The sequence below is a fragment of the Tympanuchus pallidicinctus genome, unplaced genomic scaffold (assembly GCF_026119805.1).
Source record: "Tympanuchus pallidicinctus isolate F22 unplaced genomic scaffold, pur_lepc_1.0 scaffold4, whole genome shotgun sequence".
NCBI lineage: Eukaryota > Metazoa > Chordata > Aves > Galliformes > Phasianidae > Tympanuchus > Tympanuchus pallidicinctus.
The window spans coordinates 39,398,406-39,420,100 of NW_026294758.1; the positions used below are offsets into that span (position 1 = coordinate 39,398,406).

Below are 21,695 nucleotides of genomic sequence, written 5' to 3' on the forward strand. Positions count from 1 at the left end.
AATGCATTTTGTAGTAAATGAGGCATTTTATTAATTTGTTGGTCTAGATAGCAGTGGATAACTCATGTTTAGCTCTACATAGAAAGGACTAGTAATAATTTATAAGACTGCTATAGATTATTTATAAATATACTCACGTTATAAAATATTAACAGTTTTCCAAGAAGTGGGAAAATAATGTCAGCCTTGTGCAAAACAGATTTTTAAAAATCTCTTTTCACACTACACAGTCATTATGCAGAGTATTTTCTTGCTTCCAATTCCAAATTCATTTATTTCTTCCAGTTGATTGTTTTAACTTACAAATTCATGCAGCACTGCTGTGTCAAGAAAAAAATAGGATTATTTTTCTGAATAATAACATTAGTGTTTAGATATTGCCAGTGGTGCACATCAGAATGAATGTTCTGATATGTAGATACCTGCATGGAATCACAATTGCCAGAAAGCATCTCAATGACTCTGTTGCTGGTCATAAAAGCAATAACACACTAATGAGCCTTTAGGTTGATTGTATAAATCTTTTGCATGATATTGCAGTTTAATTTACAATATTACTCCAACCATATACATAATAACTGACTCTGTGAAACACCAATTTACTCTGCAAAAATCTATACTTGCAATTCACTAAATAAAAGTTATTGTTTTAGAAATTAAAATAGGAATGAGCCTCCAAGAACCGATCTTAACTCCCAGATCTTCTTTACTATTTCTTCTTCTTGGATGAATCAGTGTATGAAATGGAAATAAAAATGCTGTTCTCTCTGTTTTCTATTTGTTAGGTCGTGAGAGACTGCCTTTCTTTTTGTATTTACAGCAGGCAGAATAGGAATTCAAAGTATGACAAGGAGATCTTATTAAATGAGAAATAGTAATATGCAACTTTGTGAGAGGTGCTTTGCATCTGCTCTTAAATACGGGTTAGATTTTTCCTTTGAAAGTTTGAGAAAAATATTCTTGCTGGCTCTTGAACTATTTTCAATAACATAAAATAAAAAAAATGTGACTATACTTGAGTAGACAGACCTTTGATTTTCATCGATTTTTTCTGTCTTGAAACGAATGTAGTTAATCCAGTGATAAACCTTGTAGTGTTTATACAATATTCAGCATTCTCAAGTCTGAATGTACATACTGCTAGGCAACAAAGTTCTTTCTCCTTCCAAAAGAAAGGCAAATGATTTGCTACAACCGAAATTCATGCAAAAAATGCCACAAAAAAGAAAAGCAAACTGAGCACATTCAATAGCAATCCTCCATGTAACCACAATTTTATAGATATTTAAAAAATTATGAGTTTTTCTCTACAGAGCTGAATGGTATCTTGTTTACTCTTTCTCTGAAACAGAAAAGCATCTAGATCTTTGAAAATGATTTGCCTTTTTATTTGTTTGGAAAACAGCACCTGTGGTCAATGCTTTGCTATTAGCTATAATGCATTGTCCGTTCCTAAGGAAAATAATCTGGAATTTTAGAATAAACAGTGTTTCACTGGAGAATATTACTGCTGTGATCTTTCATGCTGGATGCTGGAACTATGGAATCACAGAATCACAGACTAGTTGAGATTGGAAGGGACCTCTGGATCATCAGATCCAACCTCCTGCTTAAGAAGAGGCACTTAAAGCAGGTTGTCTTGCACCATATAGTTACATACTTGCCTACCTACCTATTGGCAGGTTGAAGGACTCTATTTTTCAAGTAAATATCAAAATACAGTGGAGAATGCATATAGTTATACTCAGGAAAAGTTAGTCTAAAAGAAAAGATAGTCTTTGTATTCACAAGAAAAGCTAGTAAAAAATTCAGCTAATTCTACTGCCTGAGTCCTTTGAGATGTCCCTGTTTTGTCAGGAAGTGGCAAATATAAGAGTTTGTTAGTCACCTAAACATCAGCCTGGTGTCAAATTGTCTTTCTCTAAATCCTGAAGACTTTCATGGCAAATTCTCTCTTGCAACTTTTTCAGAAGAAGCTCACCTAATTATAATACAAGCTTTGAAAATAAGTACGTTTCTCCTCTAGTTAAGCACTAGCTCAACTCTAAGTAGCACTGTCCAGCATGTGATCTGCAGCTCAGAGAACGTGCTTCACAAGTAGGAGAGATTTCAAAGACTGTATGACCAGCTAGGATTAGAAAACAAGCATTCCACTGGCTTGCAACAAGTGTTTTCAGCTTGTCTAAGTGAGGGTTACATGGCTATCCAGCTGCAACCTTCAAATGCATCCAGGAAGGAAATACCATGGTGGAGGTGTTTTCAAAACTACTACAGAACCAATGATTGGAAACCAATATCATGCAAAATCTAGATTACAAGTGAGCTGCTGTGTTATGATTCAAGCATATTAGGAAGAATTGTGGTAACTTCTCTGTGCTTTCAAACCAAGATTTGATTCTGTAAAATATGTGTGGTCTATTTCAACCATGAATATGGCATTTGAAAGATAATTCTATGCAATGGAACAGACCAGATGAGTACAGTAATCCCTACTGACCTTAAAAGCTATGATTTTCTGAATGGCATTTTCTCAAATGTGACACTATACAATCACTATCCAGTAATTTCAGCTTGATTTTTTTTTCTTGTCTTCCGTTGTTTTGTTTGCTTTGCTGGCTTTGCTTTTTTGTTTTGTTTTGTTTTGTTTTGTTGTTTTTGTTTGTTTCTTTCTTTCTTTCTCTTACTCCAGGAATTGGTCAAGGAGTTCCAGTGGTGGCCCTCATTGTGGAAGGAGGTCCCAATGTTATCTCTATCGTTCTGGAGTACCTGCGAGACACTCCTCCTGTTCCTGTTGTGATATGTGATGGCAGTGGTCGGGCATCTGACATACTTGCCTTTGGTCACAAATACTCTGAAGAAGGAGGGTAAGTTATTCGCTAGTTCAGATAGCTATGTGCCATGAGATATACCATGTGGACAAGTGCAACATATTGTCTTGAAGTTGCAGGTCAAAAGATTTACAGAAAGTGCATATTTTCATTTTATTCAAAATTCTGTAAGAGTGTACTACAGTCCTCACATTTCATTCAGTCCTACATAAATCAGCATGTAAATACCAAATGTTCATATAATCTAGTTTGTGTTTGCGCTGCCCTTTGGGCATAATTCTACACATCTGCCTGTACTCACACAACTGCATTCACACTGTCCCACTTTTCATTGCAGACTCAAAGTGCAGCAAGGATAGTATTTAACACTTATTATAGACAATTTGAGTGTGTTTTTGCTGAATGAAGCTTAAAATATGTTTCATACTTTCTAACGTGCATGTTATGCCTGAACTTTGTTTTGTTTTGTTTTGTTTTATTTTGTTTGTCGTTCTGTGTTTTTTTTTTCTCCCCTGCCCCATAAATACATCTGCAGTCACAGTGGTTGAGGCTGAAAGTGACCTCTAGAAGTCATCTGGTCCAATCCCCTGATCATGCAGTTGTCCATGACCATGTCCAAACAGCTCTGGAACATCTCTGAAGATGAAGGTTCCACTATTCTCTGGGTAACATGGGTAAACATGTGTCAGTACTCCATCACCCTCAAAATATTTCCAGATATTCAGTGGAAGCCTTCTATGTTTCAGTTTGTTCCCACTGCATCTTGTACAGTCATAGAGTGCCACTGAAAAAAGTCTGGTTTATCTTCTCTGCACCTTCTCTTTGTAGTCCAGATCACCTTGAGCCTTCACTTCTCTAGGCTTAACAGTCCCAACTCTCAAAGCTTATGCTCAGAGTAGAGCTGCTCCAGTCCCCTCATCAGTTTCTTGTCTCTTCACTGGACACTGAAGTATGCCTGTGTCTCTCTTGTTCTAGACATCTGTGATCTAGACCCACCACTCCAGGATTAGTCTCACTAGTTCCGAGTAGTAGGAACCCTTTTACTTTGACCTGCTGGCAGGAGTCCTCCTAATGCAGCCCAGAACAATGTTCATGTTTGCAAAGACACATTTCTGGCTCATGGTCAGTTTGGTGACCATCAGGACCCCCAGAACCTTTTCTGCTAGGCTCCTTTTCAGCTGGGAGGCCTCCAGCATGTACAGGTACCTGGGGCTGTTTCTCCCGAGCTGCAGTACTTTGAACTTCTTGCTGTATGAAAACTTCTGCCCTGGCAGGGGCAGCTGCTTTCAGGACCTGATGGGGAAACCAAGTTCGTCTTTACCATACTGGAGACTGTTTGTTCTGGCACAGATTCACCTGGGCAGTCTTCTTTACAACCTACTGGACACAGTGCTTTGTCTACTGGCAGTACTCTGGAAGCTATGTTCTTGCCCTAGGCCCCATTTAGACCCCTCCTAGGCACTGGCCAAACAGGTGCTTGACACTCCACATACAGTAGCAGGGGGTAGCTGAAACAAAATTTTCAGTCACCGTGGGTCAGCAGTAGCCCATTTTAGTGGTTATAATCTACAACTTTCTTAGCCCCACACCCTTGTGGACTCCCTTAATGCATCTTTACTTGGAGCAACAGATATCCTCAGAAGGTGTCTCTGATGAACCTGACCTTGTCCCTAGAAGTTTCCAGAGCAGAACCCAGAGATTACTGCTCACAGTAAGAAAAAGGAAACAAGAGAAAATTTAATAATTTTAGGACAAAACATAAAAGTGGCACCAAGTCCCCCTCAGATTCTAATTACTAGAAGCTATTTCATGCTACTTCTCTAATTACTGCATTAATCTGATCAAGATTCAGTGAGAAGGGGATCTTTTTTTTGTGAGTGTTAGATATGTAATAGTAAAGATATGTATTCACACCCACAATAGTTATGTGAATAATGAAACATAAATACATAAACATTAAGATCTAGACCAAACAATATTGCATTGCTTGAAAACTAATGTGATTATGAACTTCTTCAACCTAAAGCTCTCAATGAAAGTGAAATATTTTCCACTAATAATAAAAAGTTTTGTAATCAGGTTCATGCATTGGAAGCAGATTAGTTTTCATCTGAATTTGTGAGAAGTCTTCTCTGTTTTCCATGCTCTTTCTACTAATATATTTAATGTAACCTTACTCAAATGCCTGTTATCTCCTTGCATGATGTGAACCTATGCAGTTTCTGTATACCATGTCTGTGTTCTGATGTCATAATGAAAAAATAATACAGCTATAACAGAATGAATGCAATTTATTTCATCATCACAAACTCTGACCTGTAAGAAAAACAAGTGAAACAAATATTGGCTGCTAGAAGTAGAGCAAGCAAACCATTTATTACCTGAGATACTCAAATCCTGCTTCATTATATTATTCTCACTTGCCATAGGTCCTGTTTCTGTTGTGGTTGTTTCAGGTGATTCCTGCAATAGAGCCTTTTTGTTTCTGTTCACTCTGCTCTTAATATAGTGCACAAGCTAGAAAATCTCTAAAGCAATTTCTGTGTGCTTGCCCCACTTCTGAAAACATCACTCTTGAGTGCAATTATATTCTCAAGAATACCAAAAGCAAAACACCAATAATATGTATATTCATAAAAATTTTCTACCCAAATAAATTGCAGTTCATGTGCAAATTGAGTATGTCTCTCCACTCACTCCTCTCTGCTTATATTAACCTAGATTTGAAAAGTGATTAGAAGTGTGAGGAGAATATGGAATAATTGGGACATTCACTGACTGTAGCTACTAGCTTTTTCTTTGAGATAGAATCTAAGTAGGTTACACAGAACTGTGTCTAATACACACTAAATGAATGCAGCACATCCAATTTGTGTCCAGAATTTAATTCTGCAGTCCTCTTTGCAATCAGAAGTCTATTTTAATTCTGGCTGCTGGCTCCAAATCAGTCTTCTTCAAGACCCAGCATATCTTCTCACTGCTGTGCACTAGATATCTGATCTAAAGCATTCAAAACCCACATAATTCATGGTAGCAGCAGACTCAGCCCTTGGGCGCTGATATTATCACAGTTTTTTTCACTACCTTAAAATTTTATTCACTGCAGACAAGAAATGGAATCATTCTCTGCATGTACAGTATGTATGCATGTATATGTGTACTAAGCATGTCTGTACATTTGTAAGTTTATTTGCAAACTTGTTTCAAGGCATCACAGAACTGCATCTGAAGGTGAAGAAGGGTAAAATATAGCTCTTTGCTTGAGTTTGCATCAGTGCAACACCAATCCACCCTTTCAGAAAGATCCCTAAGTGTTGGGCAATTGCTCATGTGCCCAGAAGGCCCTTTTATTGGATCGCACAGAGTTCTGGTGTGCCTGCTTTCCCTCTTCATTGTTTATCCTTTCTAACTAATTCTACTTAGCAGAAGCAGAAACAATTTTTGATATGACTAATGGCACAGTATCCCTTTGTCAATGTCTGCACATCCTTGAGCAGACAAGAGAGAGAAAGCTGGGTCTACATTGTTTTTAAGACTGATAATAGGCTTTCCTTCTGAAGAGCTGTAAATGTCACAAGCCTAAGGCTGACATTGGATGCCTATTGTAGCTATAAGCAAGACTTCTTTGGGTTTCAGTGGAATGAGGCTGCCAGAACAGCACAGATTGCTGTGCCTGCCTTGACTTGCAGGAGGTGCTCCTGTGACTTCATGATGTGCTAAGAACAATGATGCACACCTTAAAATAAATGTTTCTCACATCTCTCAGAAAAAGTCCATCAAAATTTCAAGGGGAAGCCAAGGCAGATAGAAAGTTTCCACTGAACTGAGATTTGAGCATTATGGATACCAGTCATACAGTACTAGTGCAAAATGTTTTTTAAATTTACTTCGAGTGTAATACCAACATTTGCATGTTACCTTGGTCTGAAAAGCATTGAACAGAGTGTTTAAGAGCTGTATTTTTTCAGATCATTTTATCATTACAAGCAAATAAACCTAGTGAGTTCCCAGTACGTTTTACATCTTAACTACAAACAAATTATATGCAATAGAAAATCTAAAGGAAGGCTCAATTGCAGGCTTCCCCTTGATATGAGCTGGAAGATTTTTTTGGCTACTTCTTGGTGTTTTCACCAATTTAAAGGTTAAGTTCTACAGCCCCTGAAAAACTCGATTTCTCAAATTTTCGAACACTGAAAATGTGTTGATAACTATCCTTCACATAAAGCCAAAATATTTTTGAATGCACAATGAAGCATGCCTTCTCATTTTACTTTTTTTTTTTTTTTTTTTTTTTTTTCCCACAAACTGGAAGTAAAACAATGGCAGTGTAATTATTTATGGAATCATTCAGTAGTAGTAGTAGTTTTTAATCTTCAAGGATTTTTTAAATTAAATGCTGAATTTAAAAGGAGAGAAATGAAACACTAGGTTAAAACTGTATCACTTCTTAGGCAAATATTTCCTTACAGAATGGAAATTACTACCAGTATTCAAATGTAGTCTCCCAGCTGAGTTTACAGCATATTAACTACTCATCAGTTCTACTCTTGCAAGTATAAAACCCTAAAGGAATTCAGTTCAATGCCACAAAAATGTACTTCTTGCCAAATGTTCATAGGGAAACAGATAAAAGATTCTTTCTATTTTAAATGAGCAGCCTCACAAGAGAATCATTAAATCTTGTGTTTGGATTGATCTGTTTCACTGTGGCATAGCTTTTAGGCTTCATAACTGAAATATGTGACATAAATATCTTTCTTTCTAATAGAGAGTAGAGAAAATGTTGGGATGCTTTAAGCATAAAGGATCATAATGGAAGTACAGTGTGACTCTTCTGCGTCCCTCATGATGTGTACTGTTGCATCTGAGTTACTTTGTAAAAAAATTTTCACACTGCACACTTTTGTATCATTAATGTTCTCTTGTATTAAAGCTCCTTACAGATCAAAACTGGATAGAAGCAGGTCATTTTTCTGCTGAAACACAACCATCTCTCAGATTAAAGGCCAATCATTCAATAAACACAGTCAGTGAAAAATGGTGTAGAAGAACCACCACAAATGGAGAGCTGCAAGTAACACTGATTCCTTCTGAAAACGCCCAGATATTGTCCCCATTTGAATAGAATGAAGGAATAATTACATTTATCTTCTGTCTCTTCTCATTACAATGCTTTACAAAATATGTGGATTTAGAAGGTATAAGAAATTTAATCTGTCCGATGGAGTCCATGCACTACTGCATCTTATTTTCAGTTCCAGTAAAAAAAAAAAAAAAACACAGCAGAAGCTCTGGTCATGTTTCTAACATATGTTGTGATTGTTTACAGTGCTAACCATAATTAAAACAGAAAATCCCTTCAGCTTTCCATAGAGGACAGCAGGGAGAAGTTTTCACATAACATTGATATTTTATGGATATATTTTCCTTATCAGGAACAAAAGAATAATTAAAAAAAAAAACAAGTGAAAAAAGCTAGAAACAGATGGTGTGCAGGTCATTGAAGTGTATCAATTAGAGGATTTCAAAGCATTGTGATTACAGAAAGTTTAAAAATCTATAATGAACTTATATTTGAAATTGGTGATAGGAATTATGCTAGTATGTTATACAACTCCAGTACTAAAAAGCTCTGGAGTGAGAAGACTAAATAATTTAGGGAGCTGGCTATGGACCAGATCTTTCAAATCTCCTCCAGCATTCACTACAAAATCACGTTCCATGAAGCTGAAAGATTGCGATGTTATTGAGGACAGTGTTTATTATCTCCTCATATGTTAGGCATGGCTTCAAAAAAATTTCTTTACGAGGTGTGAGAATGCCAAAATGCTGTCATCTCTCTCTACTGGATCAGCCAAAAGAAGGAAGTTCTGTTTAATATTACAGCATATCTTGAACAGAACTAGAATGTCACTTCATTTACTTTGTCATTTCAACAGTTTTAATTGTAGTCTCTTTTGATCCAAGACATTTTTCTCCTTTTTTTTTTCCTATGATAAGATCATAAAGATCAGGTTTGATAATCCATTGCATCAGAACTAATATCGTTAGGTATTCACAGAATCACAGAATCACAGAATTGTAGGGGTTGGAAGGGACCTCCAGAGATCATCGAGTCCAACCCCCCTGCCAAAGCAGGTTCCCTACACCAGGTCACCAAGTATGCATCCAGACAGGTATTGAACATCTCCAGAGAAGGAGACTCCACCACCTCCCTGGGCAGCCTGTTCCAGTGGAAAATTCCTTAGGAAAAGTTTTAAAAAGATCACTATCACTCATAGCCACCCTTATGAGCAGATTCTTTTTCTAAAATTAAATGTAGGTAGATATGCTTCTTCCTTAGACACCAGGTTTCTAAAAGTATGTTCCATCAAAACATAAGTTATGTAAGCAATCCTGCAAACACACGAGTGTTTGTTCCCTGAAAATGATCTTAGGTACTTAAGGAATGAAAGAACAGGCTTTACCTATGTGGGGAGTGTAGTAAGAGAACAAGTCAAATTGTCTGTAAGGTGTTTTGAGAAGATGAGAACAGCTTACCTGGGGTATTATGTGGAATTCCAGGAGTTACACCACCAAAATGCTTCTAGCAGGACATGATCGGTTTGTTGCAATATATTTTCTATACTGAAGCCTATCAGATAGATTATAAAAATGTTATCTTCTTCTGATGCTACCTGTACTTAAATCTGAAGCACAGTTTTGTTAAGGTGAGAGTGTGTTAATGTTGCAGGAAGCCATAATTGCAGAGTTTCAGTCTGGTAGACTGGGGAATGTTAGGCATGAAGGTCTCATAATCTATGACAGAGGCTACTAAATACTGTTTCCCAAATCAGTGTTTGAGAATCTCCTGTATTCTAGATTTGACTCCTTGTCACAAGCTATCTCTTTTCCCCTGAGCATATTCTTAGAAATGTGTGATTTCCAGCGGTGTTTAATAATACTGTATGTGTAGCAAACAGAAATTTCTTTACACTGCAGCTAAATCAGCACATCACTGTATGTCTCGGTTATTTTGCTCACAGTGTTCTGTGAAATTATCTCTTTTACATGCACTGGATTTGGTGTCCATATCCCAACTACATATATTTTATTAGGCTGATGCAGAATCAAAGAATCATAGAATCACAGAGTCATGGAATCACAATAGGGGTTGAAGATGTCCAGATCTGGAGATCACCTTTGCCAACCCTCCCTGCAAAAACAGGTTCCCTACAGCAGGTCACACAGGAAAATGACCAGATGTGTTTCAAAATCACAGAATCACAGAATTGTAGGGGTTGGAAGAGACCTCTAGAGATCATCGAGACCAACCCCCCTGCCAAAGCAGGTTCCCTACAGCAGGTCGCACAGGTAGGCATCCAGGTGAGACTTGAATATCTCCAGAGAAGGAGACTCCACAACCCCCCTGGGCAGCCTGCTCCAGTACTCTGTCACCCTTGCAATAAACAAGTTCTTTCTCATGTTCAAATGCAACTTTCTGTGCTCCTGTTTGTGCCCATTGACACTTGTCCTGTCGCTGGGCACCACTGAACAAAGCCTGGCCCCATCCTCTTGACTCCTTCCCTTTAGAAGTTTATAAGCATTGATAAGATTCATACACTTCACATCATTTCTTTTCAGTCCCTTCACTTCATATTTTCAGGTAATTTGTTCCTCTGATTACTCTTTTTTTTTCTTCTTCAGTTCAATGGTAGGATAATCAAACAATACTGAACCATTTCTACAATGCTCCTATCTGCACCATTTTGTTAAGATCAGCAATCTCCATTAAAGTGAGTTTCAGTTGCCCTTTTTAAAAAAACCCTTAAAAAAACAGAAGGACTTCAGAATTTTCATACATGTAACCTACTAATCTGCAACTCCAAATACATTAGATTGAGGAGACCTAACTTAAGGAATGATCTTCAGAGAGTCAGCCTTTCCAAGTTGATTCACTTTAACATGAAGAGAATCTACATCTCTGCCTGTGCTCTGACATCTTGTTTTGTGTTCCTATATATGCTTGTAACATCCCTTATGGCATACTGAAGATCAAGTTATTTTCCTTATGACCCCACATATAAAATTCCCTGCTACCAGCTCTCACTGCTATCCGCCAAGACTGTTGTTGTATCTACTTAAATTATCATATGTTCCCTTTTTGTAAAGGAAGTAGGTCACACTGCAGGGGGAAGGAATGCTCACACAGAGCTGTAAATGCATTATTACTGTCTCTACACTATCCCAGGGAGTAATGCATTTGTGGCCATACTGCTCCTCAATGAAAAGTGGAAGTATTTGTATAGACTATTCTTCATTCAAGAGGAGTCTGTAATAGAGCAAGAGACAGTGGGAAGAGCCAGGTGTAGAGAGAACAGTAATCCACAACTTGGTCTAAAAACCCTTATTAATTCATTTTAATTTATACAGATTAACATATATCTTTCCTGCTTCTCTGTGGAGTGGAAATCCTCCTCAGCAGGTACAGTTAGTGTCAAATTCAGAGTGAAGAACATACGCACCATCTGCCAGGGTCCCTGTATTCTCTTGTGCAACAATACACTTCTTCCCTCTTCCCACTTCCTTTCCCATTTCAGTTCCTGTTCATTGTCTCACATTTTCAGTAGACAGAAAAAGATAGATTAAATTGTATTTCAAATTCAACTGTATAAAATATTTCCTGCATTCTCATTATCACTCCTTTGCTCCAGAAAGGTACAAGTGACCCTTACTAACAGCATGAATTAAAGAAGAGTTTGGTTGTTCTCCCAGAGCAGTTACTACAAGTCAATACTTCTACATAGTGTGATATGTCTAGTAGTTCTTTTCAGCTGCTGCAGAACTAAATCTTTGTTTAACTTCTATCAAAAAATACGAGGCACGAAGATTTCCTGGTTTTCTTTCCACCAGATGATCAACATGGACTTATCCTCTACAACATTCTAACTCTACTAATTAGAAACAATAAATTTTCAAAACTGTTTTTAGTTGAGAAAACTGCCTAGTGTAGGAGCTTTCATATATGAAAGGATAATGTTCTGATTAGACCCCACTAATTTGTAAGAGAGTAAGTACTAAAATGTTTCACCAAGAGTCAGTGGTGCTGAGGAATAGACTTTCCAATATCAAGGGTAGTGGTTCAAGTTCTAATATTCCAGATGATATTGTTTCTTTCTGCTGTTGGGCCTTTATTTTTGCAAGCAAGAACTTTAGCACTGAGAAGGAAACTAGAAGTGGTTGTTCTTTAAAATTCTGGAAGATCGGAATACACAAAAACAAAATGAATTCTATGAGTGGATTCAGGAACAGAGTAGCTTTTTGTGTATTTTTTTTAGCTAGTCCTGTGTAGCATCAAAAACGTTGACAACAGTAATGCTCCCAGTTTCACAGAATGAACTGTGAGTTTATTTCTGCTAATTCACTGAGGGGAAGAGGCCTACAGTTTGCCAAGAGGTGCTAGTCTCCCTCAAATCTAGACTGTCAATGTGTTTTTCTTGTTTTTGTTAGGAAATCCTACAGAGCTGATCACTTGAATGACCTGTCATTCATTGTGTGGGAACTGAAAGAAAAACTTTGGAGATGAGATACCCCTACATGACCTATGTGTTTTTCTCTAGGAAGGTGTTTTTCAATTTGACTATGACACTTTCAGCAATTCCTATCTTTCAAACCCAAACAACGAAAACAACTTGTGATGCTTATCTACCTTATCTAACTTATCTAACTCCTATTTGTTTCACCCTTAACTGAAGTTAAAAGGTTTCCTGATATATCTGATTCAGTTGCCTTTTTCTTTTTTTTTTTAATTTCAGACTTATTAATGAATCTTTGCGGGACCAGTTGCTAGTTACCATCCAGAAGACTTTCACATACACTCGAACCCAGGCACAGCACCTCTTCATTATCCTCATGGAGTGCATGAAGAAGAAGGAGCTGGTACGTTTACACATTACAAAGGGACAAAGATAGAGTTCAATGCATTGGTTTGACTGAGCTTTTCAGATGCCTGTTGAAGAATTTCTTCAATCTGTTGATGCCTAAAGGATATTATTCTATATTACTCTGATTTTTGTTTGCTTTAATCTACTTCCTGGTTGAAGTGATAAATCCAAATCTTCTCACTTTGTAAATTCCCTTACATTTACTTTGACAGGGCAAAATATGGCATATGACCAATAATAGCGTAGGGATATTTTTACTTCTCAGTCATTCTTAGGGACATTGTGACTAAAATTTGACCCTTCTCAACTACAGAAAACGTAATAAAGCATGATTATTTACATATCATTGGGACCATATTCTAAGGGTACTGTAGAGTTACTGTAGAATTTCTGTGGGGCTACTTTTATATTATGGAGACAACAGTAAAAGAGAACAGCTTGTATCCACAGTTCTCATTCTGCAGAGGCAAGAGTGTCCATTTACACATATCTATACTTGCTTGCAGAAGATAAGATCTCTCAACAATTTCCAGGACCTCCGTGAAGATACTGTTGTAGCAGCAAAAGCAAAACCACATTTTAAAGTTATTGGGATTAAATTCCAGTACTTTTATTAGTAGTAGTAAAACAAACTATCTGAAAAGTCATCCTTCCTTTTTGTAATTTAATCCTTTTGAGATTTGTTTTCAGTTTGTATTGCAGCTTCCTGGAATTCCAGGCTGATGATAGCTTGCAACTTGTTCTGTAGGGTAACAAGAGGATGTGAGGATTTTTTACAGAAGTTTGGTATTCTGAAACCATTTGAGTTTTTTGTGCTTTCATCTTCAACAGTGCCTTTTAGTTTCAGTTGAAATTGAATGGTTGGAATAAGGGAGAAGGGAGGGTAAAAGGGAAAGAGAAAGGAAGACAGGAAGGAGAGAAAGTGAGGAGAAGAATGCAGCTCTGGATTGCTCCAGACATCTAAACAAGAACATGTTGGACTTTGAACAACTTTTACTCCTGCAAAGTTGAATGTGAAATTTTAATCTGTAGCATTCATGCCAATAATTTTGCCCTGTGCAAGTGTGTGTCTTTGTTACAAGTTCATCTGTAGATATGTAACCTATCTCACTATGGATATTCTTTACCCATATGTCACTGAAGAGCTATCAGCCAGGGGATGACGTGTCCCTAAGTGCTTTGAACTTTCATTTCTTAACACAAACCCAGCCATATTTAAAAGAACACATAAAAACAGTGTTCCTCTTTGGTATGTTGGTTTTACTGACAATGTTATTTTTAACAGCATTGTGCTAGAACAATTTTATGTTTGAATTGTGATTGCTGGAGGTTGCTGTCTCTTGTGAGAACTCAGGATCATGGCTGTGAAACTGATAATTTCCCTAAGTTCATGTGTTTCTGTGTGCCTGACTGCCGGACTGTGGGGCTGCTGAAATCATAGGCATCATAGAAGGCCCTGTGAGAGCAACTGCTGATATTGCAGCATGCAGATAAGGTATTATAGAATGCATCAAAACAGATAAGTGCAAACAGATATAGGCAGGAAAATGGTCTTACAGTACAGTACATAAAGACAGATAAATTGCAAATGTGGAGAGAAAATGTGAAAAGAGAAAAAAAAAACCATAATATAGTCTGAAAAGGGACACAGAACTGTCTTGGAAAACAAAATTTCCTACTTTACCTACTTAGATTGTACAAAAAGAAAGCAATCTCTTTTTTAAATCTGACAGAAGTGTAGTAGCCAGAGGAAAAAATTTAATCACAAGAAAAACTGCATGCTTTAGAGGAAATCAGACTTTTCAAGTTCTAACATTTTGGACTTCACTCTTAAAGAATCAACTGTATGCCCAGGGAGCATCATTATTAGATGTCTAATATTTCATTTATTTTCTGAAGAGTAAGTTTGTTTGATGAAAAAATGTGAGTACATAAGATATGTGATGAGACCACAGAGGATGAGAGATCAAAGTTGCCTGGATTTGCAACACAGAAATTTCCACTAGCCTATTTAATGAGTAGTTTTGATTAGATTGTAAACTTAGCTGTCTTTGTGCTGTGTGCATCTGAGTTTGTATTCAGAAGCATATTTGGACAACGTGCTTAAGAAGATATATAGTATAAAAATCTACTTTAAGTAAAGTAGACTGTGTGTAAGTGTAGGTTACAAAGACAGGAAAATGGCCTGCATATACTTCTCTGCTGTTACTCTTAGAGTTATTAAAAATATTTACCCAGAGAAGTCCCTAAAGTACGAGCAGGAATGCTTACTAAACCTAGGGTGGGCAGGAAACAGTGTTTTAAAGTCCAACCAACAAGTTTTTTCAATAAGTACTGTGAGCCTACTGCTGCAGCTCACGAGAAGCTAAAACAGCCCATTATTCCAAAGGCACTATGAAATTAGATTCCATATTTATTAAAATAAGAAAGAGAAAAGGAGAGACAGTCTTCAAGAGTGTGTTTTTGTTCTCTAGTTCTATTGTGAAGTTACCCCTCTCAATAAAAAGAGCAGGTGAGTGTGCAGCCTGAGGACTCTGCTGTGCCTCAGCAGCTGGGGAGGCAATCCCTCAAAGAGCAGAGTAGTAAAAAATCTGCTTCCCCTGATAGGCTCTGTAAATACGTTGGGCTGTTGTTCTTTTTCCAGCTGTGCAAGTGAGAATCTATTTGTCTCTCAATAAATAAATTAGCTTTACTGATTTATTTATTTAGTAAATTTAGTAATTTATTTAGTAAGCTTTACTGCCCTTGAAAACAGTAATTGTGGCTTCTGAGTTATCTGACAAAGACATGCTGCTCCACTCTTTTAAGAGCATTGAATCATTCTGATCTTAGATTGGCATATTGCTGGAGTGCTGTGTTCCCAAGTCACGATGTGTATTTCTCAAAAGTCAGCATGTACTCTCCATTGAGCAGATTGGGTCCATCTGGAGAACAGAGAGAATAGAAAGAGGGAAGCTTGTTTGGGCAGGCTTTGGGGACAAAACACTTTGGCAAGCTGGAAAGGTACATCTTACTGAAAACAAACACACTTGTTGCATTTATATAGATTTTTCATAAGAATAATGGTTCCTGAATAGTGACAGTTAACAGATAAGTCCAGTCTTTATGCCTTAGTAATCAAAAAACACCACATTAATTGTGTGCTACATGCTGATTAAGTTTGATTTCTTACTGCTAACATGACAATTGTCTGCTAAACATATTTTCCTAAGTATTTAAGGTTCACTGTCTACATTAACTGAACTAACAGTGTCTTGTCTATAGAAATATTACAACAAGGGTTTGCAGAAGGAATGTATTGACAGTGGACATAGGTTTGCATGCACCTGTGAATTCCTGGAACTTGTTTATGCATTGAGCCCACAGGCACAATTTGACATAGATTGCTCTGAAAGCCTTTTATTTATCTCCATGGAAACTACAACAGTTACTGTGAGCACAATAACACTCTCCGATATAACAAATTCTCAGCTACAAAACACATTTTTTCCAAAATAGCCCCCACCATTTGCTCTGCATTTTCACCAGTGTTGTACAACAGCCTGCATGTCACACTTGTAAAAATCTGCACCAGTGGAGGTGCCCCTCTCTGATGCCAGCTGTCATCACTGCTGAAAAGCACCACCCACAGTCTCACAGTGCTCACATCCACTGTTTGGTCTCCATTAAACATTCTGCAAGCACTGGTAAACGTCAATGGGTGCCATTTTTTCTGTATGGAGGAATTTAATTCCACACCTTTGCTTCATACACACTTCCATGTCAGAAACCATTCTGTCAGAGTGCCCCTCTTCTGCCATCTGTCATACAGCAATAACATGTAGTGGAATACTGATGGGAAGGTCCAGCCTCTACTGCTATACCACTAGTGTCAACCTCTGACATGGTGGGCTAACATAATAAATAGGATACATTACTTTCTGTGTAGATCTTGTAGTTTCTTGCTAAAAAAGAAACAAGAAAATCCCATCTCTGTTTCTGGTCAGCAAGTTATGGGTATTTTTCCTTGTTTCTTCTGTGGTCTACTATTTTTATGCTTTGGTGCACTGTGATGAACATGACAGCTATTTCCACAGATGGAACCAAATCTCCAAAGTCCAAAGGTGCAGTTTATGAGCAACCAGTGCTGAAAGGCTAACGTTCTTACCCCAGTATTAGCTTACTAGTCAGGGCTTTAATTGAGTTTACTCTTACTTACTCAAAGTACTGAGAAGCTAATGAGAGATTTAGTAATTCCTTTTCTAGACTTATTCATCAGAATAAGTCTAGTTCAGAAACTAGAAGGGTTTCTATTTTATCTGGCTGAAAAGCCTGGAGCAAACCTGTCCATGTTTATGGAAGATTCTGGAGAAATCTTACCCCGGTCATGTTATAAATTGAAATTATAAAAATAATCTAGTGCGTTCTAATTTCTGCGCTAAGAATTTTGAAAACAGTTGCTCACTTTGAAGAAAAAAGATATTTTGTATAATAATGATGATCTTGAAGGTCTTTTCCAACCTAAATGATTCACAATTCTCTATACTGGCTACAAAACGCAGTGTGCTTTTGTGCTTTTGATCAGGATGTGCAGGTTAGAGAATTAGTAAGATCCTAGACAAGCATTCTATGTAAGTGTTTAGCATATATATGAATATGTTCTGAATTAAATATCCGCTAAATCAAATGGACTTTTAAAAAGTTACTGGCGTATTTCCACATTATTTTTTTAGTCCTTGACAGTTGGGGTGTTCATTCTAGCTCATTTTTTAAAGAAATCAAGTTTCATAAACAAATTATTTTGGCTAAGATTTTGTCATGCTGATGAAGTCTTTTTTTTTACAAGAGGTAGAAAAGGGAGAGGTGGCTTGTCAAACAGTAAAAATCATTATTCCTGCAAGCATATAATTGCTGTGAACAGCATGTAATTTGGCAGTAAGTACCTGGAGCAGCAGAGCATCAAGAAGCTGATAGTCTGCAGGTTGCTGGAACAACTCTCACCCATGGAACATTATGTGAGATTTCCAATTTGAAGTGTCCTGATGGTTATTAGTCCTCTGAGCACAAATGGAGGGGCAGTGCCTCTTCAGCAGAAACTGTGACAGCTCTCCTAATTGTGATGAAAGTTAAATCTCTTGTCCAGTCATTTCAGATCAATACTTTTGGACAAGAATGAAGGGCAACCTCTGTAAGTGTTAAGGTTTTACAAGGTAGTTTTGCATTCTATAAGCCTTATTTGGTTCCTTTTTGCTAAGGAGACGATATCATATTTTATTTCTCCAGCTGCCAAGAAGATGCTGAAGTTATTTGCACTTTGCTATTGTCTCTTTAGATAACTAAATCTGTACTAGGGTCAGAGTATATATTTTAGGAATTCTGAGAACAATTTCAACAAGCAAAACAGCTACTTATCTCAAATAAATAAATAAGATAGATAGATAGATAGATAGATAGATAGATAGATAGATAAATAAGAAGACAAAGGCAACTGTTGTAGCTGTTGCATTACACTGAAGCCTTGGGAAACTCTCAATCCTAGCGGCTGCTTTTCAGCTGCTAGCAGATGAGGCTGGTCTTCTGCAGACAGAAAGTGCAAACATGTCAGACCAACTGTTGAAGCTATTTAATTATTTGGTTATTTATTTATTTGATCCATCGTGGATCATTATATGCCATCTTCTACACAAGCCTGCGAGGATCAACTATCTTTTTCAACATCAGCCACCTAGAGGACTGCAGAAAATTCCTAATCTATTATTTACGTTCACATTCAGTAAATAGGCATTTTCTCATTTATTTGGTGCATGCTGCCTGCACAATTGTCTCACATGGAGTCACTTGTACATACTAATGTAACTTTCTACTTAAATTTACAGCTTTTTGCAGATTCAAAACATTTCTTTTGTCTTTAATATGTAAGATTGTGGAAGCATCTATTACCCTAATAATGAAAGCCAAGGCAGAAAGTTATCATGTGGCCATCAAGTTCCACATGAGATAATACAGACTAATTTATGCAAGCAGGAAGTTGGAAGGATTCAATGCAGCGTAGGCACTCCATGTAATGTTCTTTAGCCTTTCTTACCACCCAGCTCCGACATGCTGGAGCTGTAATTTCTTTTGCCTTTTTTAGAATTTCTTACTTCACTTTCTACAGCTTCAGGTGGAGCATGGAGAACCATTAATTACTGCTGTAACATCTTAGTCATAGACAAGAAGCTCACCTCATGAGATGGAGGTTCTCCATATAGCAACATCTGCCAATTTACCATCCTTCAGAAATATAATAACTGATCTGCCTTTTCCAAGTATTATCTGCTTTGTATTAGTAGCAAGCCAGCTGCAAAACAAGATTCATGGATATTTTTGTTGCCTGGTTTCTGTGCATTGTCACAATATTATTGTAATTCTGAGTACAGTATAGTCATTCACATGCATCATTTATAGTGAAGCAGCTTGGGAGCCTATGTACTGTCAGATCATTTGAGAAGATGCTGCACAGAAAAATAAGAAATTTAAATTTAAAATGAACTAAGAGGCCCAAACCTTAATGCTGTAGCTATCCAACTGACTCACCACGCTTCTCTTTAAGGTTAACATTAGAATACATATCTGAATATGTCTTACAGACAATTTGTTTAAGGCAATAACTTGCAAGACATAATTTTTCAGTATATACAGGAGTGGGAACAGACAAATTGGAATTTCATTCTCTTAAAGAAATGGAATATTAAATCTATCCCTCTCAGTGGTGAGTTTTTAATTAAACTTTGTCTTAAAGCAAAATTGGGTTTTACAGTAGTTAGTATCTTTGAGCAAGAGAAGGATTATGCACTAAATTGTCTAAGTAAAAACCCAGAATGACATTGGCTTACTTTGCTGTTTTTCACAGAACTTGTACTTCTAAGGCTTGTTAGCTTAGCAGGAGAGCAAAGACACTAAAGAGTCAAGGTACCACAAGAGGCATGTTTGTTCAGTAGTAACGTGACATAAAGCAGTGAGTTGATTTCTGATGCTAAATTCCCAGAATGAGCTAGTGAGACTTGTGTGAGTACAGAGATCCACCAGCATGGGCCTTTCTCAGTAGTTCAGACACAGGCATAGACAGAAGTCAACTCTCATCTTTCTAGTCCGTGCAAGAGTGCTTGTTTGTAAGAAGAGTGCTTTCTGGGAGAAATATTAGTTTTATGGGGCTATATGGCATCTAAGCACTTTGAAAACTTTTTATTCAGGCTTCTCCTTAGTATGTGCTGGAACTGAAGCACAATTCCTGTATCACTAGTGGATCAAAATTTTGGGATAACAAGGGGAACCCTGTATACTTCAATATACTCCAGTATATTCCAGTATACTAGGGTTCAATTTGACATAAGTCCCACTATTTGGGATTCAGGCAACAAAACCTAAGACAAGAAAGCTTTATTGTTTTATTCACTCTACTGCCTATGTCCCTTTCAGCCTAATAAAGTCACTGCTCAATTTTAGAAGGAAGTCTATAAAGATAGTCTGACATGGTGTCTTGCCAATACAAGGACCCACTGGTTAGTAGAAGAGATGGAGAAAGTGAACGATGTCACACTTACTCCACATTTCATTGCTGGGTCAGTGTGATAGAGGAGTTGGATTACAACAATTTGTGAACAAAAATGACTACCATCTTGTCATCCAAAAGCATTTCTCTGTTCCTGGATGTTCTCAGACAGTACTCACTCTGCAAGCCTGCATGGAAACACAGCTGTGTTTATCTTCAAAATCTGCTGATGTGTACAGCCCAGCAACCTAAAGGAAAATATCTAAAATATCTAAAATATCTATTCCTCTTCTTATATTCTTCGTGACTTAGAATTTATGTTTATTCATATTTCTTCAACTTTAAAATCAGGAACTGGTACACCACCTGTACAGAGTGATAAATGGCCTAATATAACAGCAGTATGAAATCACAAGAGAAGAGCATTGTTTTCAATATTTTTATTGCCAAAACCTATTTGCAATCAATATTCTACTGGAAAATAAACATATTCCATCCCAAAAGATTGGCAGTGCTATAAGGCTTAAGAAGTTTATAAGTTTTCACCAAGGAAAAAACTCTGACATTTCCATTAAGGGCTGACAGAGCTGCCTCAGTCTGAAACGAAGGCCCGAAACTACCAATTATAGTGAAAGCCAAACACTGACAGTAATTTCTGTCAAATGACTTTTTGTGCACCTACGTGGCTCCTCATTTGCAGAATTTCTGCCTTTCTTATAAGCTGATTTTTTTTGTTCCTTGCTTGTTACCAGAGAATGAGTCTGTGACAAATTATTGGATCAGAGAAAAATGTGAAGTATTGCAGTGCTGCCACAAAGCAGAGGAAAATGTAAAAGTTTTGAAACTTTGTAGACCGCATTTAAACTTCTCCCTTCATGTGTCTGCAGCCTCTGCTTTCCTTACTTCAAATTCTCTTTCTTATTCCTCATTATTGGCCACCCAATTTGGCCACCCTCTTTCTTCCTTAGTATTTTCCATTTACTCACCCGCTCACTTTGATCTTTGCTATGCCTCCAAATCAAGCAGCTTTTCCCCAGAGCCAAACAGAATTATTTACTGCAAGAAAGAAATAAATGTTTTCCCATATTATCTGAGCCCTTTTGTCGCTTTGCACAACTGACCTCCTTTAATGTTTTGTTTTACTAAGCATTTTTATTTTCAGGGGAATTTTCCTCTAAAACATTCAGGTAGGCCTAACTAAATTAGAAATGTCAGCATGTGCTCTAGAAGGAACTACATGATTTGCTGAACCAGTCCTCTCAAGCAGGGGAGTTTCAGATTATATTAATAACCGTATCTGTTGGGTTGGTTGGTTTTGGTTGGTTTTCGTTTGTTGTTTTTTTTTTTTTTTTCAGAAAAAGAGGTGTTTTTTTCTGATCCAGATGCATACAGTTAGTGTGTTTACCATAGGTAAGATTTAAGGACATTCAA

General features: G+C 37.2%; 1 protein-coding gene across 6 annotated transcripts in view; it reads left to right on the forward strand.

Moving 5' to 3' along the window:
* Window positions 1-21,695, forward strand: part of TRPM3 (transient receptor potential cation channel subfamily M member 3) — a 396,319-nt gene that overhangs the window by 298,867 nt on the left and 75,757 nt on the right. For all 6 annotated transcript variants that reach the window (XM_052701292.1, XM_052701293.1, XM_052701289.1 and 3 more), the window contains exons 7-8: window positions 2,690-2,864; window positions 12,626-12,749. In XM_052701292.1, the coding sequence (XP_052557252.1) occupies window positions 2,690-2,864; window positions 12,626-12,749 (299 nt within the window). The remainder of the gene's footprint in view (window positions 1-2,689; window positions 2,865-12,625; window positions 12,750-21,695) is intronic.